Below are 27,249 nucleotides of genomic sequence, written 5' to 3' on the forward strand. Positions count from 1 at the left end.
AGGGCTGTGGACACCTTTATATTATACGCTCACTATTGTTGTGAGCAGCTTTTACAGCTTTTATACGTTCATATTGTCCTCTTTTATTACACCACGGAGCGCTGTTCCTTCCTTCTTACAGATTTTCAAAAAAAATAAAGGGAACACTTAACACAATGTCACACTGTCCACTCAGGAAGCAACAATGATTGACAATCAATTTCACATGCTGTTGTGCAAATGGAACAGACAACATGTAGAAATTATAGGCAATTAGCAAGACACAATAAAGGAGTGGTTCTGCAGGTGGTGACCACAGATCACTTCTCAGTTCCTATGCTTCCTGGCTGATGTTCTGGTCACTTTTGAATGCTGGCGGTGCTTTCACTCTAGTAGTAGCATGAGACTGAGTCTACAACCCACATAAGTGGATCAGGTAGCTAATCCAGGATTGCACATCAATGCGAGTTGTGGCATGAAGGTTTGCTGTGTCTGTCAGCGTAGTGTCCAGAGCATGGAGCCGCTACTAGGAGACAGGCCAGTACATCAGGAGACAGAGGAGGCCGTAGGAGGGAAACAACCCAGCAGCAGGACTGCTACCTCCACCTTTGTGCAAGGAGGAGCACTGCCAGAGCCCTGCAAAATGACCACCAGCAGGCCACAAATGCACATGCGTCCACTCGAATGGTCAGAAACAGACTCCATGAGGGTGGTATGAGGGCCCAACATCCACAGGTGGGGGTTGTTCTTACAGCCCAACACCGTGCAGGATGTTTGGCATTTGCCAGAGAACACCAAGATTGGCAAATTCGCCACTGGCACCCTGTGCTATTCACAGATGAAAGCAGGTTCACACTGAGCACACGAGACAGACGTGACAGAGTCTAGAGACGCCGTGAAGAATGTTCTGCTGCCTGCAACATCCTCCAGCATGACCGGTTTGGTGTTGGGTCAGTAATGGTGTGGGGTGGCATTTCTTTGGGAGGCTGCACAGCCCTCCAATTGCTTGCCAGAGGTAGCCTGACTGCCATTAGGTACTGAGTTGAGATCATCAGACCCCTTGTGAGACCATATGCTGGCGCGGTTTGCCCTGGGTTCCTCCTAATGCAAGACAATGCTAGACCTCATGTGGCTGGAGTATGTCAGCAGTTCCTGCAAGAGGAAGGCATGGATGCTATGGACTGGCCCGCACACCTGAATTCGTTTGAGCACATCTGGGACATCATGTCTCGCTCCATCCACCAAGCCACGTTACACCACAGACTATCCAGGAGTTGGCGGATGCTTTAGTCTAGGTCTGGAAGGACATCCCTCAGGAGACCATCCACCACCTCATCAGGAGCATGCCCAGGCGTTGTAGGGAGGTCATACGGGCATGTGGAGGCAACACACACTACGGAGTCTCATTTTGACTTGTTTTAAGGACACTACATCAAAGTTGGATCAGCCTGTAGTGTGGTTTTCCACTTAGATTTTGAGTGTGACTCCATATCCAGACCTACATGGGTCGATATATTTTATTTCCATTGATCATTTTTGTGTGATTTTGTTGTCAGCACATTCAACTATGTAAAGATGAAAGTATTTCATACGATTAGTTCATTCATTCAGATCTAGGATTTGTTATCTTAGAGTTCCCTTTATTTTTTTGAGTAGCGTATAAAAGAAAGTATACTAAGCGATTGTCTGAGCTAGTGATTTTGTGTCTGTATACTAGAGTGTGAAGTATACAAGTGAGTCTAAGTATAAAAGTGAGACGAATTTAAAATCAAGGGACTTTAAATTCAGGGAGTTTAATTGAAATATTTGATTGTTTTTTTTTTTTTACTGTTAATTTTTGCAATCCCCAAATCTAGTATGGCCTCCATGTTGTAAAAGGCAGTCCAGTGTGCATCTTGCACAATGTATGCAATTGTTGAACAGTAGTTTGAGGGTGCATATTGTTGTGCAATATGTTCATTTGGAAGCCCAGGTCCTGGATCTAGAGGAGCAATTGGCAACATTGAGGCGCATTGACAACTTGGAGAGGAGTCTCCTGCTCACTGAGCAAGTACTCTCTGGGGTAGAGGTGGGGGAGGGTAGTGGGACGGAGGTGCAGGACAGTCAGGCAACTAGCTGGGTTACAGTTAGAAAACGGGGTAGAGGGAAAAGTGTTAGGGAGGCTACTCTGGAACTGGCACACCCCAACAAGTTTGACCAGTTGGCAGATAAGGGGGATGCCATTTCAGAGCTAGCAGTACTGCAGCAGGACTCTGCCTGTGACCACCAGAGGGGGTGTCTGCTCCAGTAAGGAGGGAGGGAGGAGTGCAGGGCAGGCCAGACAGGTATTGGTAGTGGGGGACTCAATTATTAGGGGAACAGACAGGGCGATCTGTCACAAAGACCGGGATTGCCGAACAGTGTGTTGTCTTCTTGGCACTCGTATTCGGCACATCGCGGATCAGGTTGACAGGTTGCTGGGCGGGGCTGGAGAGGACCCAGCAGTCATGGCACATATTGGCTCCAATGACAAAGAGGTAGGTGGAGTGTTTTTAAAAATGATTTCAGGGACTTGGGCGGCAAGCTTAAGGCAAGGACATCCAAGGTAATGTTTTCTGAAATATTACCTGTACCACGAGCCACACCAGAGAGGCAGCGGGAGATTAAGGAGGTAAACAAGTGGCTCAGAAGCTGGTGTAGGAAGGAGGGGTTTGGGTTCATGGAGAACTGGGCCGACTTCGCTGCCGGATACCAGCTCTACCGTAGGGACAGGCTGCACCTCAATGGGGAGGGTGCAGCTGTGCTTGGGGAGAAGATGGCTAGACTGGTGGAGGAGTGTTTAAACTAGGGATTGGGGAGGGAACCTACAATGTAGAGGGGGAAGATAGTGTAGATAGAGAGGGGGGACTTAATATACCTGGGAGTGGAGCATATGGAGGGGTTACAATAGTTAATAGGGATAGGCTTCATAGGAAGAAAAAACATATACCTCACCAGGTCCAGATGGCATTCACCCCCGTGTTCTAAAAGAATTAAGTAGTGTAATAGACAGACCCCTATTTTTAATATTCAGGGACTCTATAGTAACAGGTACTGTTCCCCAGGACTGGTGCATGGCAAATGTGGTGCCAATATTTAAAAAGGGGTCAAAAAGGTGACCCCGGGAATTACAGGCCTGTTAGTTTCACCTACGTTGTATGCAAATAGTTTGAGGGTTTTCTAAGAGATGCTATTTTGGAGTATCATGATAAAAATGTATGACAACATATCAGGATGGCTTTATGAGGGATCGGTCCTGTCAAACTAACCTGATCAGCTTTTATGAGGAGGTGAGCGCCAAACTGGACCAGGGGAAATCGCTGGATGTCGTATATCTGGATTTTTCCAAAGCATTTGATACGGTGCCACACAAAAGGTTGGTGCATAAAATGACAATGCTTGAACTGGGGGGAAATGTGGGTAAGTAACTGGCTCAGTGATAGGAAACAGAGTGGTTATTAATGGTACTTTCTGATTGGGTGACTGTTACTAGTGGGGTACCACAGGGGTGAGTCTTGGGTCCGGTCTTATTTAATATACACTGCTCAAAAAATAAAGGGGACGATAAGATAACACATCCTAGATCTGAATGAATGAACTAATCGTATGAAATACTTTCGTCTTTACATAGTTGAATGTGCTGACAATAAAAGCACACAAAAATTATCAACCCATGGGAGGTCTGGATATGGAGTCACACTCAAAATAAAAGTGGAAAACCACACTACAGGCTGATTCAGGTCAAAATGAGGCTCAGTAGTGTGTGGCCTCCACGTGCCCGTATGACCTCCCTACAACACCTGGCCATTCTCCTGATGAGGAGGCGGATGGTCTCCTGAGGGATATCCTCCCAGACCTGGACTAAAGCATCTGCCAACTCCTGGACAGTCTGTGGTGCAACGTGGCGTTGGTGGATGGAGCGAGACATGATGTCCCAGATGTGCTCAATCGTATTCAGGTGTGCGGACCAGTCCAGCGGTGCGGGGCACGGGGCATTATCGGCAAGGTAATTGCCGATACCGATAGCGTCCAAAATGGTGGTCGATCCCTAGTGGACACATCCGCATTTGTGGCCTGCTGGAGGTCATTTTGCAGGGCTCTGGCAGTGCTCCTCCTTGCACAAAGGCAGAGGTAGCGATCCTGATGCTGGGTTGTTGCCCTCCTACGGCCTCCTCCACTTCTCATGATGTACTGGCCTGTCTCCTGGTAGCGCCTCCATGCTCTAGACACTACGCTGACAGACACAGCAAACCTTCATGCCACAGCTCGCATTGATGTGTCATCCTGGATGAGCTGCACTACCTGATCCACTTGTGTGGGTTGTAGACTCCGTCTCATTCTACCACTAGAGTGAAAGCACCGCCAGCATTCAAAAGTGACCAAAACATCCGCCAGGAAGCATAGGAAGTGAGAAGTGGTCTGTGGTAACGACCTGCAGAACCACTTCTTTACTGTGGGTGTCTCGTTAATTGCCTATAATTTCCACCTGTTTGTTCCATTTGCACAACAGCATGTGAAATTGATTGTCAATCAGTGTTGCTTCCTGAGTGGACAGTGTGATTTCACAGAAGTGTGATTGACTTGGAGTTACATTGTGTGGTTTAAGTGTTCCCTTTATCTTTTTGAGCAGTGTATTTATAAATGACATTGTAGAGGGGTTGAATAGTAAAGTAGCATTCTTTGCAGTTCATACTAAACTCTGTAAAGCTGTAAACACTAGGGATCGACTAATTATCGGTTTGGCCGATATCATGGGACGATATTTGCGATTTTGGACATTATCGGTATCGCATGGTAGCGGTATCCCTAGTAAACACTATAGAAGACAGTGCGCTATTACAAATGGATCTGGATAGGTAGGAGGTTTAGGCTGAGAAGTGGCAGATGAGGTTCAACACTGGTAAATGTAAGGTAATGCACATGGGGAAGAAAAATCCGGGCTGGGATTATGTATTAAATAGGAGAACACTCGGGACAACTGACGTTGAAAAAGACTTGGGAGTCTTAGTTAATAGTAAATTTAGCTGTAGTGGCCAGTGTCGGGCAGCTGCTGCCAAGGCAAATAAAATCATGGGGTGCATCAATAGGGGCATAGATGCCCACGACAAGGAAATAATTCTACCAGAAAGATTATCAGAATAAGGGTTATTTAGTTTAGAAAAAAGAAGGCTTAGGGGCGACCTAATAACTATTTTTTTAATATATCAGGGGACCGTACAGAGATCTCTCCCATGATCTTTTTATATCCAGGACTGTATCTATAACAAGGGGGCATCCTCTACATTTAGAGGAAAGAAGGTTTCTACACCAGCACAGACAGGGGTTTTTACTGTAAGAGCAGTGAGACTGTGGAATTCTCTGCCTGAAATGGTGGTCATGGTTAACTCGGTAAAAGAATTTAAAAGGGGTCTGGATGCATTTTTGGAGAATAATAACATCACAGGTTATGGATTCTTGATCTATAGGCACAGAAGGTTGATCCAAGGATTTATGCTGACTGCCATATTTGGAGTCGGGAAGAAATTTTTACCTCGAGTATGAGGGTTTTTTGCCTTCCTCTGGATCAACTCAGTAGGGACTTATAAGGGTTATAGGTTGAACTTGATAGACTCTGGTCTTTTTTCAACCTTATGAACTATGTTACGGTGTTAAAGAATGACATTTCTGGCTTCAATTCAAAGCATACGGCTGGAAGAAACATACTTAATACCATCCAGCATAATGCTGTGGGGGTATTTTTCAGTGGCTGTGAGGGGGAAACTGGTTAGGGTTGAGAAAAACCTTAATGAGCAAAGTACTGAGCCTCAGACTGGACTGAAGGTTCACCTTTCAACAAGACAAATGCCCTAAGCACACAGCCAAAAGTCTGCATACTTACGTCAATGCAATATTTTAGTTTTTCATTTTCAATAATTTAGCAAACATTTCGATCTTTCTGTTTTCACTTAGCTATTAGGGGGTTACTTTCAACATAAAATGAGAAAAAAAAAATATCTCAGTTTCTGAATGCACTGTAAATACAAAGAAGCATGAAGCATGTCTCATGAAGACATTTTCTAGTCTGTTAATCTGCTGATTTCTGTGGGACTTTTTTGGCCCTTTACTGGCGTTAATTCTATGACACAGACTTTAAACAAATCTACCAGTTGGATACCAATGCTATGATTGTTACTATGGTGATTCTGCCTCAATTGCAAATTTTGGTTACATTTGAGTATTCTTTTACTAAATGGAGATCAGAGTTTAGAAGAAAAAATAATATAGAATGTTATATAGAATGTATTTTTACAGATACAGCATATATACATATATATATATATATATATATATATATATATATATACACATACACACACATATATATATTATATATATATATATATATATATATATATACATACATACACACACATATATTTATATATATATATATATATATATATATATATATATATACACACATACACACACATATATTTATATATATATATATATATATATATATATATATATATATATATATATACATACGTAAGTTAAACGGACGAATAACAGACAGGATAAATAGATAGATTTTAATACCTTGGGTCTACAAAAGCACGACTGTAAGTTCCATCACGAGAGGCAACAGGGGCATCATTTGGAATGTTTAGGAATATCAAGTAAAAAGCCAAGAAATGAACTACAAGGCCAAGGAGAAAGACTGGATTCCTTCCAAAACGACTGTTCTTACTAAGCAATCCAAAGACTGCTCCACCTGTAAATAAATGGACCAAATAATATTGGATGACGGATGAAGAGAGAAACACAGTACGAAACAACAAGGAATTTAAATGAAGAACAAACCTAAAACCTCTCCAAGTCCAACAAATATTCCTGAAAGTCCAATGAGGCTTTTGGCATCAGCTCCAAACCAGTTGATAGCTCCGATACATGTGCCAAACACACCAGAGTAAAAGGTAAGCTCAAAACCTGGAAATGTGTGAGATAGGACATATTAGGACGAATATTTAGAAAAAGGAAAAAATAGTTTTCTGTCCTTTTTATTATCCTTGGGTTTTGTGCAAAAACTGTATTTTGAGACCCTTACATAGCCTCATTTTACAGGCAAAAGACATCCTAATATTCAGACTTTTTTCTGGTATTTGCACTTTTTTTTGCATTTAAACCTTTCGGAAGTGTTTTTTTCTAATTGTTCTTGGGCTACAGCAATTTGTTTTTCGGCTATATGCAGTTTGCTAACCAGCTGATTTTTGGGTCGTAAATGGCCGTTTAACTTCCTTTTAAATAAATTAACACGACCCAAAAGTTGTCCCTTGCACTTCATTTTACAATACAAGTTATTGCCATAAATCTAACTTGGAACCTTGTTTTAAAGATGTAAACACAGTGGTCCTCATTTACTAAAAGTGTTTGGTTTTTATTAGTGTGAAATGTTGTTTGTCAGGATTTCAATTTATTTACTATGGGAAGTCGAGAACATTTTTTAACAGCTTTTTCTAGGTGGAAATTTCCAGCCATTTATTCACAGAATTTTCTGTGAATTCAATAGTAAATAGGTCATTTTTTTTAAACCACTTTCCCTTTTGGACAGACCACGATCCTTTTTTGTTTTTTTTTTCAATGGAATGTCGGGTTTGCTTGATTTTCCTGCTGCAGAAATGTCGCAGACACTATGCACCAAAATAACTTGTAAAAACCTGACAAAAACGAGTCTGTTTTAGCTTAGTAAATCAGGGCCAGTGTGTTCACATAGCCATAGCCTTATTCATAATAAAGGCTCCCAACCTTTTTAACCCCTTAATGACAAAGCCCATTTTCACCTCAAGGACCAGGCCAATTTTATTTTTGCGTTTTAATTTTTTCCTCCTCGCCTTCTAAAATCCATAACTCCTTTATATTTCCATCTACAGACCCATATTAGGGCTTGTTTTTTGCGTGACAAATTGTACTTTGTAATGAAACCCCTCATTTGACAATAAAATGTACGGCGAACGCAAAAAAAAAAAATTTTAGGGAGGAAATTTAAATGAAAACCAAAATTTTGCACATTTTGAAGGGTTTTGTTTTCACACTGTACACTTTACGGTAAAAATGATAGGTGTTCTTTATTCTGTGGGTCAATACGATTAAAATGATACCCATGGCTAGATACTTTTATATTTTTGTACCGCTTAAAAAAAAATCTAAAACTTTTTGTACAAAATCAGTAAAATAAAATCGCCCTATTTTGACCACCTATAACTTTTTTATTTTTCCGTATATAGAGTGGTATGAGGGCTCATTTTTGCGCCGTCATCTGTACTTTTTTTAGATACCACATTTGCATATATAAAACTTAGATAATTTTTTATTTTTGAATAAAATGTGACAAAGAAGCAGCATTTGTGGACTTTAATTTTTTACGTTTACGCCATTCACGGTACGGGATCGTTAACATTATATTTGATAGTTCGGACATTTACGCATGCGGATATGTTTATGAAAAAAAAAAATTACGCTTTTTGGGGGTAAAATGGGAAAAACTGACAATTTTCATTTTTATTGGGGGAGGGGATTTTTCACTTTTTTATTTACTTTTTATTTTTACATTTTTCAACTTTTATTTTTTTATTTTATTTTTTTTACACTTTTTATGTCCCCATAGGGCACTATCTATAGCAATCCTTTGATTGCTAATACTGTGCAGTGCTATGCATAGGACACAGCACTGCTCAGTATTATCGGTGATCTTCTGCTCTGGTCTGCTCGATCGCAGACAAGAACAGAAGACTCGGGAGACAGCCAGAGCTAGGTAAGGGGACCTCCGGCTGTCATGCTGGATGATCGGATCCCTGCGGCAGCGGTCGTTAAGGGGTTAAAGAAGTATGCCCTTCTTTCATTATCTGTATATGCCCAGGTTTCTCCCAAAAAAATAATGTAAACTTACCTCCGTCGCTCCCCCAGTTCTGCCAATATCGCTCTTCTGTCCTCCAGTCCCAGTCTTTTTCCCGCTTCTGGGGCTCGACATGTCACACTGTGCTAAGCTAATCGCAGGCCACAACAATGTCCCGCCTAGACCAGTTATTGGCTGAGCGGCAGGGTGATGTATCAGGCCTAGGCACCAGGAAGAAGGGGGATAATTTATCATCCTGTCTTCTAGTTGTTCCACTATGCACTCTGGCCTCACATGCTGGCCGTGAGCGCATGGTCCCCTTGCCTTCTGCTGCCGACAGGGCTGGGACTTGCATCGTGGGAGGCGCCCGCATGCGAGCCCCAGTCCGTCACTCTAAGGGTGTTTCTCCTGCCTCTGCCTCCACCTCTCTGCTCCGACGCGAATGTCCCCGTCCCTTAGGGCGTGCGCGCATCGGAGCTTTAAGATTAAAAGGGCCAATACGCTCATTAGTGTAACCACCTGTGGCTTGTTTATAAATTCCTCCACCCTCCTCAGTTCTCTGCCCGATCTTTGTTGACTTGTGCCCTAGAGAAAGCGTTCCATTGTGTTGCCTTGCCGTGTACCAGATCTCCTGCTTTTGTGATTTTACCTTGAACCTCTGCCACCTGCCTACTGAACTTCTGCTACGTCCTGACTACGCTAGCCCTGACCTACTGCTATCCAGACTACGAGTTGCCTCATCCCTCCTGTGTCTTGCATCTTCTCAGCCACCTGTGTGGTCGAGCCGTGCCAGGGGTAGCGACCTGGGTGTCACCTGCAGCTGCAAGCCCATCCTGCTTTGCGGCAGGCTCTGGTGAAGACCAGCAGCACCTTAGACTCCGCTCCCTGGTACGGTCCGAGTCATCTGCCACACAGGTCCAGCGGAAACACATACACTGGAGTCCTGTCTTCAGAGACATGAATGTTACACTAGTAAGATTGTCTTGGTTGTTAATAGTAACCAATCAAGCTTTCATTAGACATATTGCTCTGGTAAAATGAAAGCCGAGCTCTGCTGCTAATGGCAACAAAGAAGGTTACTATCAGTTAGCTTTATACATCTCCCCTCAGTAACGATTAGGGTATGTTCACACAGGACTGGAATGCTGCAGATTATGTGTGGGTTGTCCCAATTTACTACAATATGGTAGTCAAAATCTGCAACAAATACAGAGCATTTCAATCCTGTATGAACAAACCCTAAAGATATGTTCACACTGAGGAAATTTAGGGAGGAATTACCTCCGCGCATCCATGTTTAAAAATTATCTGAAATTTTCACTTTAGTAAACACTATCCTATGGACAGATCTCGTTTCTATGGCAGATTCCGCTACGGAACTTCCAACATGTGAGCCTAGCAGCATAATTCCTATTGAGATTAATGGGAGATTGCTGCATGCAGAATGCATGTGGAATTTCCGTAGTGTGAACAGGTCCTTACAGTAATTAATAAAATCTGAAATTTTCAGCAATAAAAGGCACAGTGATAACAAGTAAAGTAAATCATTTAATAATAATGTGAAGGAAGCATGCTGTCAGACACTGGCAATCAATAATAGAATATTTAGGGAGAAAATACAATTTCACCCTGGATGTGAGCAAGAACGTGTCATGTCTTCCAGGTAATCTGCCTTCTTTTTACAAGCAGTGAGTAATGGATTGTGAAGATGACCATTTACTGCAGAGGAACCTGCTCTCCCATCCCACCGGCAGTGCCGCTTTTTCTATTAGCCTACTGGCCTCTGTCTGTTGCATTAAATATCATGTTAGCAGCTTGTCCTGTGAAAAATGTTATTGCTCAAACCTAACATAACCTTATTGGATCCATTAAAATGAGAGAGAATCAGGCTAACGGACTCATCCGCCATTTACTAGGCTCATTTTGCAGTGAGCTAATCTCTCGCCGAATTGCAGCTTGAATCCTTAGGAGTATTTTGTGATGTTAGTGAGGCTGCTTTGAAGGAGGAGGCTGCCCTGTAGGTGGCAATAATCAATAACCTGCCGCCTGCTGTGACTTTCTCCTCTACAATCATTTTCAGGAAAGAAAGGAGCATTAAAAAGTAATTGTACAGCAAGTCCGTGTTTTTTCCCCCCCGCTTCTCATTGCCCAGTTACATAAAGATAAAAGTGCTGGCACAAAGAAAGATACACAAAAAAAAGCATTGACATGCAATTACCACCTACCCTATTCCAGCTGAGATTTATATTCAAAAAGAGTAATAGAAGACAACATAACAGGCAGAACATAATGGGGGAATTTATCAAAACCAGTAAGGGGGGAGGGAGGAGCAGTTGTCCGTAGATACTGTTCCACTTGCCCTTGCACTAATATTGAGGAAGCTCCCCTCGGGAGATGGTAGCATCTCCAGTCCATGCACGTGCGGCCAACATGGCTGGGGTCCAGCCTATGCACATATGGCCACCTCTCTGGGAGGTATGTTCTTGTTCTAACCAATTCCTATTAAGTGGGCAAACCTGCAGTTGTCACCGACTTTGCATCCATTTTTTTCTTTCCCAATGCATCTAAAATAACAAGGTAACTTACCAGCATCCGTCGCTTCGGTCATGGCCCCACCTGTCTGCAGACAGAGCAGAGCAGTGACGTGAGCCGTCAATGAAGCCAAGGGGGCATCACCACAGCCGAAGTGACTGGTGCTGGTAAGTTTAACCCCTTAAGGACACAGCCCATTTTGGCCTTAAGGACAAAGCCAATTTAATTTTTGCATTTTCGTTTTCCTCCTAGTCTTCTAAAATTCATAACTCTTAAATTTTCATCCATAGACCAATATGAGGGCTTGTTTTTTGCACGACCAGTTTTCCTTTGTAATGACATCACTCATTTACCATAAAATGTATGACGCAAAAAAAAAAAAAAAAAAAAAAAAATGTGTTGTGGAGAAATTGAAAAGAAAAACGCAATTTTGCCAATTTCGAAAGGTTTCCTTTTTACGCTGTACACTTTACGGTAAAAATGACGATTAAAAGGATACCCATAACTATATACTTTTCTATTATTGTACTGCTTAAAAAAAATCTCAAACTTTTTAACCAAATTAGTATGTTTTAAATCACTCTATTTCGTTCTCATTTTTCCGTATATGGGGAGATATGAGAGCTCATTTTATGCGCCGTGATCTGTACTTTTTTATCAATACCACATTTGCGTATATGAAACTTTCAAATCGCTTTTTATAAAAAAAATTGGGGAATGTGATGTGACAAAAAAGCAAAAATTTTGGACTTTTGTACGTTTACAGCGTTCACCATACGGAATCATTAACATTATATTTTGATAGTTCGGACATTTACACACGCGGTGATACCAAATATGTTTATTCATTTTTTTTATCGCTATTTGAGGGTAAAATGGGAAAAAAGGGACAATTTATATTTTTATTGGGGGATGGGATTTTTCACCTTTTTTTTTTTATTATCCTTTATATGTTCACTGCTAAGCATAGGGATAGCACATATCAGTATCTTCTGCTCTGCATGGAGGGGCGATCTGAGCTGTATGGAGGGGCGAGTCTTCGACCCCAGTGTGGTAGATGACACGTGCATTAGCCGTGCAGAGCCACGGCAATGCCGGGTCCCCATACGAGAGATCCCAGCGGTCGGACCACCTGCGATGATAAGTGTCTAACACTGCAGTAGTCCTTTAATTTCTAGATAACTCCTCACACACATGGAGACTTTTGCCTTATTAAGTTATATTGCTATTGGGGAACAGAAAAGCAGCTTTTATAACTGTTCAGCTCAGCAGTATACGCACAAAAATGTCAAAACATCAAATCAAACTGGATAAGCAAACTGCTTAGGATTTTTTTATTTATTTTTTGTTTAGAAAAAAGCACAAACACATTATGGAAGAAAACATTACCCATTGTGTAAACTAAAATAATGCCTCCATCCACCCACATACAGAAATCATTAGAAAAACAGGAGCTGCTGTATACTGCACAGATTGCAATGCACCTTAACCAAACAACAGCCAGGCAACATTTCCTACAATACTTCAAACATAAATGTAGTGTACCAAAGATAAAATATAACATAACACAATGTCAAAATACATCTATAGCCCGAAACATCAATAACTAGTTTAGTTTCTTACTAAAACACTAGCCTCCTGAACCTTATTTAAATGGGAACGCTCATAAAACGTAACTTTTTATATAATATAGATTATGCAGTAAAAAAAAGTGTTTGTAATATATTTTATAAAAAAAAAAAAAAAAAAATCTACCTTTAAAGGGGTTATCCAGGAAAAAACATTTTTTTATATTATTATATATATATATATATATATATATATATATATTATATGTATATATAAACTGGCTCCAGAAAGTTAAACAGATGTGTAAATTATGTAAAATCTTAATCCTTTCAGTACTTATGAGCTTCTGAAGTTAAGGTTGTTTTTTTCTAAGTGCTCTCTGATGACACGTGTCTTGGGAACCGCCCAGTTTAGAAGCAAATCCCCATAGCAAACCTCTTCTAAACTGGGCGGTTCCCGAGACACGTGTCATCAGAGAGCACTTAGACAGAAAAGAACAACCTTAACTTCAGAAGCTCATAAGTACTGAAAGGATTAAGATTTTTTTTAAAGAAGTAATTTACAAATCTGTTTAACTTTCTGGAGCCAGTTGATATATAAAAAAAAAGTTTGTTCCTGGATAACCCCTTTAACACTTTTTTTGTTACAGTTGCAATCCTGGCCACAAGGTGTCACTCTACATGGTCCAGGAAACATTTTTGATCTCCCTAACGGGGCGCCGCCATAAGCGCTCATGGTGAGAGCTAAGACGCGTAGCGTCGACCTAGAGGTCGAAGGTGACGCCCCGTCTCCTCCCCGTCCCCATACAGTTCTATGGGGATGCGGGGAGGCATGAATGCTGCCTCCCCGCCTCTCCCATAGAGATGTATGGAGGAGGCGTGCCGGCCACAAAGTCATGCTGCGGCTGGCACGCCCCCTGCACGGGAGAGCCGCGGCCCCGTACAGGAGATCACAGGTGGTCCCAGCGTTCGGACCCCACGCAATCAAACACTTATCCCCTATCTTGAGGATAGGGGATAAGTGTTTGTAACTCTGCAGATGTCCTTTAATTAATAAAATAAATAAAATTATATTGTGGAACTAATTCCACAAAATTATACAATCTGCTCAGCTTCTGCTGCTGTATAACATGATGCCTGAAGATTAGACTTCATTTTCAGTGTGACAGGTTTTCCTTAAAGCATACCTGGCAGATCACAAAAAACAAAACAAAAAAACTGTTATATGTTGCTCAGTATCTCAGGGGGTGGGTCCCTTTCTGTGATAACCACTCCCCTCCCCTCTCTCTGCTCTGGAAGCAGTAACCCTTTCCTTTCTGGTTTTATGGCCATGATTGTAGTCCCTCTGTATCACACACACACATTCACTTCATATATTCACACACACACACACACACACACACACACATAAATATCCACACACACATACATGCAGGGACACTTACGGTACTTTTTAAACAACTCAATCCTCTATTCACCGGCTGCAGTGTGTTTCTGCCCCTCTCCCCATTCTCTTCTCATGAGCAGAGCAGACAAGTAAACACAAGCAGTGATTGAGCTGAGAGCAGAGCAGCTTGCTGTCAATAATGAAGTGGGTCCATGACAAAGTGACACAGCAGTGTACACAGCAGGACTGGAATGCATCCAAGCAGGCAAGGGGGGCAGTTCTTTGACTGGCTTTTTCAGTATGAAATACTGAAAAATTTCTAATGAAAGCAATTGCAAAACCTATTGGTTTTGCATGCTTTACAACATATCAAAAGTTATTATTTTTAAATATCTGACAGTGCCCATTTAACCCTTTAAGGACCATTGTATTGCCATCACTCACTTTACCATAAAATGTATGGCGCAACCAAAAAAATACTATTTGTGTGGGAAACTTAAAAAGAAAACCGCAATTTTTCAAATTTTGGAAGGTTTTGTTTTCACGCCGTACAATTTACCCCAAAAAATTACTTGTTTACTTTGGGTCAATACAATTAAAATGATTACATCCTTTACTATTACTTTTGAAGTTAATAAAAAAATCTAACTTTTTTTTACCAAATTAGTACGTTTAAAATCCCTCTAATGTGAGACGTATAACTTTCTCATTTTTCCATATAAGTGTTGGTATGAGAGCTCATTCTTTGCACCGTGATCTGTACTTTTTATTGATACCATATCTGCATATATAAAATTTTAATACATTTATCAATTTTTGGGGGAATAAAATGTTATAAAAAAGCGGCAATTTGGGACTTTTTTTTACGTTCACGCCGTTCACCGTATGGTATCATTAACATATTTTAATAGTTCGGATATTTACGCACGTGGCGATACCAAATATGTTTATGACATATATATAACACTTTTTGGGGGTGAAATGGGGAAAATGGGACAATTTAAATTTTTATTTGGGGAGAGGATTTTTCACTTTTTTTTACTTTTATTTATTTATTTTTCTACACTTTAATAGTCCCCATAGGGGACTATTTATAACAATCACTCGATTGCTAATACTGTTCAGTGCTATTCATAAGGCATAGCAATGATCAGTGTTATCGGTGATCTTCTGCTCTGGTTCTCTGCTTCTCGACCATTACCGGCCGGTCTCTGGCTGCTATCAGCAGCTGGGACCTGCCGCGCATGACCCGAGAATCGCTCCGATGCTCACGGTCATGTATAGGATGCAAATGTACGTCCTGGTGCGTTAAGTACCACCTCACCAGAACGTACATTTACATTCCTGCGTTGTTAAGGACACTGCTATTTTTCATTTTTGTGTTTTTTTTTTCCCCCATCCACAGGGCCATATAAGTGCTTGCTTTTTTGTGTGACCAATTATACTTTGTAATAACACGTTAATGTGTAAAATGTACTGTGCAACAATTTTTTTAAATCTATATATATAAAACTCAATAGCCCTCATTTACTAGTGGAGTGTAGCTTTCTTTGTGGGTTTTCATTCCCTACACTTAATTTTCCACGGTATTTATTAAGGTTTCCCTACACTTTTCTTTTTTTTTTACACATGCTCTGATCTGTCTGGTTTTCCTCAGCTCAAATCCACCACATTTTATGTAGAAACCTTAGTAAACATGTTGGGTATTTGTGAAAATGTCGGGAACACACCCCCTTTTCCTGGTGGCCACGCCCCTTTTTCAGGTTTTCTTAGCAAAATGGAGAGTTAGTTGATTTTTTTTTTCAATTCTGGCGCAAAATCTGGCCCAGACAGAATTTCTGGCGCAATGTGACAGATTCTGGAGCACAACCCAACAAAACATGTCAGGTTTGCAATAGTGAATGAGGGCCAATGTGTGTGTATGTATGTATGTATGTTCCAGCATTACGTCCAAACGGCTAAAGATATTAACATGAAACTTGGCACACATTACTTATATGTCAAAACAAACACAGGATAGGTAATTTAACCCTTACTTACCCCCATTTGCCAGGGTCAGGGTTTTTGTTTAAAGTCCCATACAAGTCTATGGGAAATATATGTTACTGCATAACTTTCAAATGGCTGGAGATATTTCGATAATACTTGGTCACATGTTACTTATATGTCCACTTAAAATATAGGATAGTTAATTTAACCCTTAACCACCCCCATTTGTGAGGGTCGGGGTTTTCTTTAAAGTCCCATGCAAATCAATGGGAAATGCATGTTCCCACATAACTTCCGTAAGGCTGGAGATATTTCAATACTTGGTACACATATTACGGGTCGGGATAGGAGGTCGGGATATGAGGTCGGGATATGAGGTCGGGATATGAGGTCGGGATATGAGGTCGGGATATGAGGACAGCATAGGAAATGCGGATAGGAGGTCGCGATGGAAAGTCGAGATAGAAGGACGGGATAGAAGGACGAGATATGGGGTTGGGATATGACAACACTATAAGAGGACGGGATATGAAGTCAAAAGCTTCCTCTGTTGATTTTCCTCCACAACAAGGATTAGGAAGGAAAAACCAGGCAATGCCGGGTACTCAGCTAGTTTATCCTATAACTAGCTGAGTATGCGGTGTTGCCCGGGTTTTCCTTCCTAATCCTTGTTGTGGAGGAAAATTATCAGAGGAAACTTTTGACTTCATATCCCGTCCTGATAAATTGTTGTCATATCCCAACCCCATATCCTGTCCTCATACCCCGACCTCCTATCCCATCCTCCTAAACCCGACCTCCTATCCCGTACTCATATATTGTTGTCATATCCTAACCCCATATCCTGTCCTCCTTTCCCGACCTCCCATCCCGTCCTCCCACCCCGTCCCCCCAGTCTGTTTAACTTTCTGGCACCAGTTCATTTAAAAATAAAAATAAAGTTTTCCACCGGAGTACCCCTTTAAGGACGGGGTATGTCCTTGCTTCCTGGTACTTATATGGGAAATGTCATTAAACATGATTTTAGAAGCAGGAGTCAGCGATGTCATGCCTGCTGAGACGCCCACTATCTCCTGCTGGGAGATTGCACATGTGAGCATGAATAAAGCAATTATACAGAGATTGTTAATTTTTTCAAGGTTGGGAGAAGCATTAAGAGTAGTCAAGGGGAACGTAGGAAGGCAAGTTAAAGTTTATTTTTTTAGTTTTTTGCAGCCCAGGCACAGGGGAAGTGAAAAGTGTTGCGCCACAGTTCTCCTTTAAGCATACAAATTTTGGTACATGTATTTATAATTTCAAAAAAGTCAAATAAAACCTATATAAATTGGGTATCCTCGTAATCACATGAAGCTACAGAGTAAAGATAATGTGTCATTTTTACAGATAAGTGGACTGCATAGAAATGGAAGCCCCAAGAGTTACAAATTGGCATTTTTTTTTTCCAATTTCACACACAAATAATTTTTTTTTTTTGGTTTTGCAGTTGATTTTGTTATGAAATGATTGATGTCATTACGAACTACAATTTGTGAAGCAAAAACAAGTTATACAGGTCTGTAGGTGCAAAGTTGAAATAGTTATGATTTTTAGAAGGGGAGGAGGAAAAAACAAAAATACAAAAACAAAAATACAAAAACAAAAATTGGCATGGTGCTGAAGGCCAAAATGGGCTTGGTCCTTAGACTTGAATGGAGGTGGCATGGCTTGACTTCACAAGGGGGCGTGGTGTCAAGTCATGACCATGGCTACCCAAACCCGGCATTCTGAAAATAACTTTTTTAGAATGTCGGGTGCTGCATGGAAAACACAGGGGATTGTTTTTTTTTATTTGACTACGCTACAGGGGCTGTAATGTTAGTGTAGTTCATAATATAGCGTCTGTACCTGTCTCTGAGTCTCGCATTCTTATGTGATCTTTGCTCTGGGTGTTCATTTTTAACAGCATACGAAATAACTCCTGTCTCAGGTATTTCCAGGATGCAGTGCAGCTAGTCAGGTGATGACAGGGAGCCTGTTCTGCTTCAATGGGTGGAGCGACCAAAGGGAATTTGTAACAGCTGGAGGCACCCTGATTAGAAAGCACTTGACTTTTGCATATAATTCAGATCGTTTGTGGTTCAATGGGTGGTGTGGCTGATGTGTGGGAGGGAGAAAAGTGGAATTATGGGATTTGTGGTGAAAGAAAACTCAAACGGGAAATACCTAGTTCACAAAAAGAAAGCCTCAGCTTTATGGTAATCTCACAACAGAGCCATTTAACCCAAAGACAAGCGCAGATCCTTCCTAAGCATGTTCATTACTGTCTGGCAGGTGAGTGCTAAAATCACCTTATGGTGAAAAACCCGTTTAAAGCACCATTTACAGGGATTTTATCATCTAGTCGGTTTCCTGTCATTCTATTCATGCTCTGTCAGATTGAATGTGAATGAGTGTCGATTGACAGTGATTTTCAGGTCTCTTCAGAGATGTTCAATTGGGCCACTCCTGTGTTGTCCTGGCTATGTGCTTTAGGTCATTGTCTTGTTGGAATGTGGACTTTTGGATAAGTCTAAGATTCAGGGAACTCAGGATCAGGTTTTCATAAAGAATATCTTTGTACTTTGCTCCATTAAGCTCTCCCTCAACTATGACCAGTGTCTCTCTGTCTCAGTCAATGAAAAACACCCTTACAGCATGTTGCCAGCAGCATGCTTCACTGTAGGGATGTTATTGGACCGGTTTCCTCCAGACATGACATTTAGAATGGATGTTAGGACGATAAAATGTTGTATCTACCAGAGTAGAGAATCTTATTTCTTACAACCCTGGAGTCTTTTAGAGGCTTTTTCTCTGCAAACTTTAGTTGGGCTTTCATGTGTGGGATTTTGGGTGTCCATTGGGATCTTACCAAGGCCCTTCTCCCCAATTAGTTTGGTGCGGCAGCCAGCTCAAGGAACAGCCCTGGTTCTGTGTCACAATGATTTTAAATTCAGCGCCTGAATCCCTGAACAGGGCACTGTTTTCCCTACTTATTTTTTATATAACTGTTTATTTTTTAGTTTTTCAAAAAATTCCATTAACATATAGATGTAGACAGGGCGGGCTTCTGATTCAGGAATTACTCGGTGCTGACCGGGATAAGGACACCATACAGGTAGGATACCATCAAGGAGGGATTTATTGTAGATAATGCAACGTGTTTCACCAAGCATGCCTGGCTTCCTCAGTGGATGGCTGAGGAAGCCACGCATGCGTGGTGAAACGCGTTGCATTATCTACAATAAATCCCTCCTTGATGGTATCCTACCGTATGGTGTCCTTATCCCGGTCAGCGCCGAGTAATTCCTGAATCAGAAGCTCGCCCTGTCTACCAATGCATATATCAGGAAGGCTGCAGACCCCGGATTATCAACCTACGCGATCTCCATTGTTGTGTATGGGCTACACAACTATGTCGGGTGAGCGGTGATTCCCCCCCCCCTTCTCCCCTTCATATTGAAGTGAATTTATTCCACAAGGAGCGCCTCCGCCTTTCCTCTCTTTTTCTATTAACATATAGATAACATGTAGAAACATAAGGCAAAGAAAAATAATTGATGACAGTTCTCAAGAGTCACATATAACTATGAGACCGGGCTTCTAGCTCTGTCTCTATAGAAATCATCTCCAACCCAAGACCCTGTATGATGTTATTGTATGATGCTGGAAGCTCCATCTCATAGTGTATAGTTATATACAACATGGAGAATGTCTAACCTTCAGGGATTTAGGTAATAAAGTGATTAAGGGTGCGTTCCCACCTGGCGTATTTGCTGCTGCGTATTTTATTTTCCCATTTAAGTCAATGGGTAGGAAAATACGCAGCAGCAAATACGCAGCAAAATACGCCAGGTGAGAATGCACCCTTAGACAGCTGACGTTCACAGTGCTGCATGACTGGCGTTTGTCTAAAAAACAGAGGTACCCTTTAAGAATCATGGAGGCCACTGTGCTCTTGGGATGTTTCAGTGCAGCTGACATTTTTTTTGTCTCCTTCTCCAAATCTGTGCCTCCACAAAATCTTGCCTTTGAGCTATACAGGCAGTCCTTTTATTCTCATGGCTTGGTTTTTGATCTTATACGCATTGTCAGTTGTGAGACCTTATACAATCTCAAAGATGATCAAGAGAAATGGGCCCAGGAGCTAAATCTCAAGTGTCATAGTTAAGGGTAGTTTTTCCTTTTTTATACATTTGAAAACATTTCTAAATACTGTTTAATTTTTTTATATAGAAATAAGTTTTTTAGTTTGAAACAAACAGAACAGACAATGTATATCAGTGGTAAGGAGTATGAAAATATAGTCAAATTGGGCACAGAATTATGCATTGTATAAAGAGCAATCATAGGAGTGTACATATAAATCACAATTAGAGGAATGTATTTATTTAACTAAGCTACAGGGGCTGTAAAGTTAGTGTAGTTCATAATGTAGTGCCTGTACCTGTGTGTGACAGTGGTCTCACAATTCTCATGTGATTTTAACCCCAATATTTATTTTTAACAGCATACAAAATGACTTGTTTTCTCAGATTTTTTTCAGGTTGCAATGCAGCCGAGACCTGACATCACTAGTCAGCCGATGACAGGCTGCCTGTCTGCTTCAAAGGGTGGAGCGATCGACTGTAGAGAGAGAGAGATCAATCTGGAACTAATTGTATTTTTGCAACAGCTGTAGGCACCCTAATTGAAAACCCCAGGCCTTTTGAATGGATACAGCTCATTTATGTTTAAATGGGTGGGGTGGCTGATTTGTGGGAGGGAGGAAAATGGAATTATGGGATTTGTAGGCAAAGAAGGAAACTCAAACAGAAAATACCAGTTCACAAAAAGCTAGCCACAGTGTTATAATCTCACAACATGGCCATTTAGCTCCAAGAAAAGCGCAGATCTTTCCTAAATCAGGTCCATTAATGCCTGCTAGGTACGTACTAAAATCACCTTATGGTTGATATCCCCTTTAAGGCTGCCTTGTGTGTGCTTTCCTCCGTTTCTACAGTCTGTAAAACTAATTCACATGAGCCATGCTATTACCTGTATATGCCATGGATATGCTCAGCAGCAACATTTCTTTTGTAATAGACAACCTCAAAGACCTTGCTGTAAAAAAAAAAAACATAAGAAATTATTTTTATAGTAAAAAGATTTGTATGTCCAAGAAACTAATCAAAGAGTCTGTAGATACTTACTGAAAGCATCCAGAGCTTTAGTCATATAACTTTGTGAAGATCTGAGTTAAAAGAAAAAGAATGAATGAGGTGGGAGGACAGATGTTTAAATACATTTCAAAGACCTGGATATCTGAGGAAACTGAAAGGGGTGAGGCAACAAATGGCAAGCCTCTTGAACATAATTTTAACATTTTACCTACTTTAGTCTTCTTTTGAAGAGGACCTGTCAAACAGGGACAGCTGCCTTAAAGGGGTACTCCGGTGGTCAATGTGTTTTTTCAGTTTCTACTTACCCTTGTAGGTGAGTTTTCTTCTTATCTCTGGTCTCGTGCCTGCTCTTTGTTTGTCTTTCTTTTCCTTTCTTTGCACAAGTGTGTCCATGTAGTGTAGCATCTAATTCCGTTTTGCCTTTGCTTCAGAAACTACAGCTCCCAGCATGCCCTGTAGTCTGTCTCCTCTGCCCAACTTGTTTTGCGTTGCCGCCCAGCCCTTTTTGTGGGAGTTTTTTCTCTCTTTCCCCTTAAGCACTCCCTTTCTCCGCCCTGCTCATTAGTATAGTCCTCGCACCCTCACTGTCAGCTTCTTACCCCACAGTTGCCACATCAGGGAATGAATGAATCTCTTGCCGCAGCACGCTGTCCCCACAATGTGACACTCGGACGCTGCTCTGCTTCCTGTCCCCCCCAAGCGAAGTCCCCGCAAGGGTTAACTTTGTGCTGCAGCAGCGCTGTACATTCTCCCCACATCAGGGAATGAATGAATTGCCAGCCGCAGCACTGTCCCCACATCAGGGAACTAGTCATATGTGACCCGTGGGTGCTCCTGTGCTTCCAGATAACCCCCCCTCCCGCCAAGCAATGTCCCCGCAAGGGTTAACTGTGAGCCGAAGCAGCGCTGTACATTCTCCCCACGTCGGGGAATGAATGAATTGTGAGCGCGGGTGCAGGGCTTCTGATCAGCTTCTGTTCTCTGTCACATTAAAAAGGGTTATCCAGGAAAAAAAAAATGTTATATCTCAACTGGCTCCAGAAAGTTAAAACAGATTTGTAAATTACTTCTATTAAAAAATCTTAATCCTTTCAGTACTTATGAGCTTCTGAAGTTGAGTTGTTCTTTTCTAAGTGCTCTCTGATGACTCGTGTCTCGGGAAGTTTAGAAGAGGCTTGCTGTGGGGATTTGCTTCTAAACTGGGCGGTTCCATAAAAGAACACCTCAACTTCAGAAGCTCATAAGTACTGAAAGGATTAAGATTTTTTACAAGAAGTAATTTACATATCTGACTTTCTGGAGCCAGTTGATATATATATATAAAAAAGTTTGTTTTCCTGGATAACCCCTTTAAGGAACATCTGTAATAATGTATGTAACATATTCCTGTGCTCGGGGCCCCAAAAATAAACAAAATAAACTTTTACTTATCTTCCTACGTTCCCCGTTGCTACAGGTAATGGCTTCGCGGTTCTTTGCTGCGATCCTATCACCGGCAGAGAGCAGGACATTGTTGCATCAGCTGGTGATAGGCTGAGCGCACTGTCATGTAAGGAGCCGGATGGCCTATCACCAGCAGAGGCGGGACATCGCTTCGGCTGGTGATTTGCTGACGGCTCTGTGACAGCATGAGGATTGCAGCAGATGACCGCAAAGCCGTTACCTGTAGCAACGGGGGAACGTAGGAAGGTAAGTCAAAGTTTATCTTGTTTGTTTTTGCAGCCCCGGGCACAGGAATATGTCACATTCATTATTACAGAGGTCCCTTAACTGTGTCAGAGAACAGAAGTTGATCAGAAGCCCTGCGCCCGCACTCACAATTCATTCATTCCCCGACGTGTGCGGCTAACAGTTAACGGGGACATTACTTGGGGGGCGGGGGGGGGGGCGTCGAATTATCAGGAAGCGGAGAAGCGTCTGACATATGACTAGTTCCCTGATGTGGGGACAGAGCTGCGGCTGGCAATTCATTCCCTGATGTGGGGACTGCCGCGGGCGGAATCATGATAGCGCTGCGGCTGACATGTTACTAATTCCCCAGGCCATGGGGATAGTGCACTTGCGGGGGGAATCATGATAGCCCCCATGGGCGCACGGTCCCCATGGCAGGGAAGGGTTTACCCCATGATACAGGGTATTCAAGTCAGGCGCAGGGCAGGCTGACAGCGGGGGGAGACATCCATCCTCCCTCAACAATTCAATGAATAGTCATTACAGGGGTGTGGAAAGGGGGCGAAGCCATTGCAGAAGAAGAAGAAAAAAAAAAACAGCAACGCCTGCAGCTCTGACATCTTGCCCACAACAGTGAACAAACATGGCCGCAGGTGTGGAAAACAGTCAAAAGCAACCAGAAAAACTACTGAACTTCCTTCACAGAAAAGAGGTCAGTAAAAAACATATGCTGTGGACAGATGTATAACATGTGAATTACAAAAGTGCTAAACTCACTACAAGCACGCTAGATAACCATAAACCTGTGGTACTGGAGTACCCCATTAAGACAATGAGGTGAAATGCTCTAGCGTTTTACAGGAATCTTAGTTATAAAACCAGCCATAAATCAGGGTACAACACCTCCAAGTGCCTGTAGACTCGCATTGAAGTCAGCTCAGCTGCCTCAGTTAAAGGAGTATGATGGTACTTCTCCAGATTGAAAGATGTGGCTCAAAGTTTGATAAGTCTAAAGCATTTATTCCGTAAGGTGAAACAAGTTTCGAACCGATGCGGATTCTAAATGAGTTGCACCTTATGGAACGAATGCAGCTGCAATACTCCACACGGTTGTTTTAGAAAGGGAGTGCACAGTTAATTTATAGTCTATGGGCGGTAAGCAAGCATATAGGTAGAGTTTTCTAGCGGTGCTCTGTGACCTGTGTGAACCAGAGATACCTATTGTTTATATAGGTGTTATCTCTTGCACATATCCTGTATGGGATGTTCATTAGATGTCTATGGGAAAAAAAAAAGATTTCCCCTATAACAAAAACCTCAGGTAATTATTCCGCTTAATGGCTTTTATATACACATACACTTATAATGTAATTATTTTTTTCATATAAAAAATAATATTTTTCAGGCAATCATGTTGGGGACAAGCACAACTTATCCCCTATCCGACCGCAGGGACCCCACGCGATCTCCTGCATGGGGCCACGGCTCTGCAGCGGCTCTCCCGTGCAGGAGGTGCGCCAGCCACCGCGTGACATCGTGGCCGACACGCCTCCTCCATGTATCTCTATGGGAGAGGCGTGGATAGGGGATAAGTTGGATTTTGCTGCAGATGTATTTTAAGCAATGATGCACTTACGCGCTCCCTTCCAGGACATCTGAACTACCATCATCCTCTTCATTTAGCTGTGATACATTTGGCTTTGGAGTCCTGATGAGAAAAAATAGGACTGTCCCAACCAAGCTGATCACAGTAAGAGCGATAAATACCGTCCTGCGGTCTCTTTCTGATTAAGAAAAACAAAACAAAAACAAAAAGCATGCATTATTAAGGATGACAACAGGACAAGGTGTATATTACAGACAGGCATGACACCTGGTGGTACAAGAAACAGGTATTTCATACTTTAAAGCCGGGTTAACACTGCAGAACCTCCAGAAGGAATTTCTGCTGGAAATCCCGTGGACTGCATTGCTGTCCCAATAGACGGCAATGCATTTATCCGCTCAGGTCCTAGCACTGACCGTGGCATCTCCGGCGGAAATTCTGTCCAGAGATTCAGCAGTGTGATCCCGATCCAAAACCTAAATATGGGTCGCATGCATGTAAAAAGAAATCTAATGCCTTAATGGCAGAAAGAGTTGTATACATCTAATGCAAGATTAATAATGCATTAGACATATACAATGTAAACCATCTTGCATTGGATTATAACAGTCACCATGGAGTAACACTAAGTCTCTAATGTTTCCATTTATTTTTCATGCTTATATAGGGCAACATGCTAATTTCTATCAACAGCAATGCATCAAAAAAGGACGAAAAATATATATAAGTCTGCTGGTGGACATTTAGAACGTTTGAGATGTCATTTAGTGCAAACGGTGTGATGTAAGTGGATATATCAAGTATGCTAATGTAAAGTGTGCGTGCATATATACTCTAACACCGGATGATGCAGGCCCAAAAGAACTGAATACGGTGGTCCCTCAGGTAACAATATTAATTGGTTCCAGGATGACCATTGTATGTTGAGACCATAACTCTATGGAAACCTGGTAATTGGTTCTGAAGCCACAAAAATGTCATCCAAAAAAATAGGAAAAGGTGAGGTCTGAACAAAAATAAGTAGATAACTGATCTAGATAAAGCAAGTCCTTACATATGAAAGTAAGAAAGATCTGCTGGGAGCTGTAAATCACTGTCTATGTCAGTGTTTCCCAACCAGGGTACCTCCAGCTGTTGCAAAACTACAACTTCCAGCATGCCCGGACAGCCGTTGGCTGTCCGGGCATGCTGGGAGTTGTAATTTTGCAACAACTGGAGGCACCCTGGTTGGGAAACAATGGTTTATCTAGAGGACAGGAGCTTCTTCAGGGTCCTATACAGTACACACAGTGTCCCAAATGGAGCCACCTTTACTTGGTGTCCAAAAGAGCAGCTAACCCTGGCACAGGTAAGGAGAAGTACAGAACTTGTAGTTCCTCCCTGTATTGTAGGAGGCGCTACCAGATACCAGTCAGTGCAGGCGCTTAAGAAATAGAGGTGATTTACCAGTAAAATGCCCATTCTGATTGGTCAGTTCCTCCAGTTGTGACAGGTATCACAGATCTGGACTTTCTGTACATTGTATATTGAGTCTGGTTTCAAGTTACGATGATCCAGAAAAAAACATTGTATGTTGAAACTATTGTATGTTGAGGCCATTGTAAGTTGAGGGATCACTGTATAGTGCATTTTAAGTGTGAATGTGGACTGGAGTAACTTATTATCCACAGAAAAGCACACTGAGATAAAAGCATTTATATGAGCGGTACTAGAAGGTGTTAGCCAAAAAGTTAAATAGACTATGTGTTTTGTGGGCCAATAATTACCTTTAAGTGATGAGATAATAAATGTGAAGTTTTAACAGGTCTCCTCTTTTTGTTTGGAAACATAATGGAAAATAATAATAATCACAATGTGAACACGTGTCTTTTTTGGATTACTAGGGGGCTTATATGATTACAAGCCCCCTAGTATATGATAATTGGGAGGCTTATAGGATTATTGAAGTATAAGGTCCCATCCTGAATGCAAATTGACCCTAGCGTGGCAAAAAAATTACTAGATTAATACATTTTGTTACTTTCACCGATAACACTGAAATACAATATACCTGATATTGTGACCTCTCCTTTCCAAGCAACATAGATATAGAGGTTTCCAAAAAGCATACTACAGGAAAGAAAGGAAATAATCAACAAAAATCTGTATAAAAGCAAAACATAAAAATCTACAGTAAATACATCAATACCATACCTGAACTGTAACAGTGCCCAGAAAATGCCACTATTCCTCCCAATGGACTTGTCGTCAGAATTTACAGTCAAGCATGTCCCCTGAGCAGTCCACAGAACTGAAGAAAACCACATGAAGGTTGGTTAATTCAGGGAACTAGATCAATTTAAAGAGACAGTCTTGCAAACTAGTTTTACTATGGAAGACAGACTGACTAATCTTATCTAATACAAACAACAGGGAGAGGTTTTCGTAGGCCGTGCATGTCCAGCTGC

At 41.6% G+C, this 27,249-nt stretch overlaps 1 protein-coding gene across 3 annotated transcripts in view; it reads right to left on the reverse strand.

The window, feature by feature from the left end:
• Window positions 1–27,249, reverse strand: part of MFSD11 (major facilitator superfamily domain containing 11) — a 76,113-nt gene that overhangs the window by 8,794 nt on the left and 40,070 nt on the right. For all 3 annotated transcript variants that reach the window (XM_056549521.1, XM_056549520.1, XM_056549519.1), the window contains 7 exons: window positions 26,996–27,092; window positions 26,853–26,911; window positions 24,833–24,980; window positions 21,556–21,596; window positions 21,401–21,466; window positions 6,844–6,969; window positions 6,580–6,754 (listed from right to left, as the gene is read on the reverse strand). In XM_056549521.1, the coding sequence (XP_056405496.1) occupies window positions 6,580–6,754; window positions 6,844–6,969; window positions 21,401–21,466; window positions 21,556–21,596; window positions 24,833–24,980; window positions 26,853–26,911; window positions 26,996–27,092 (712 nt within the window). The remainder of the gene's footprint in view (window positions 1–6,579; window positions 6,755–6,843; window positions 6,970–21,400; window positions 21,467–21,555; window positions 21,597–24,832; window positions 24,981–26,852; window positions 26,912–26,995; window positions 27,093–27,249) is intronic.

This window comes from Hyla sarda, chromosome 13, assembly GCF_029499605.1.
Source record: "Hyla sarda isolate aHylSar1 chromosome 13, aHylSar1.hap1, whole genome shotgun sequence".
Classification (NCBI taxonomy): Eukaryota; Metazoa; Chordata; class Amphibia; order Anura; family Hylidae; genus Hyla; species Hyla sarda.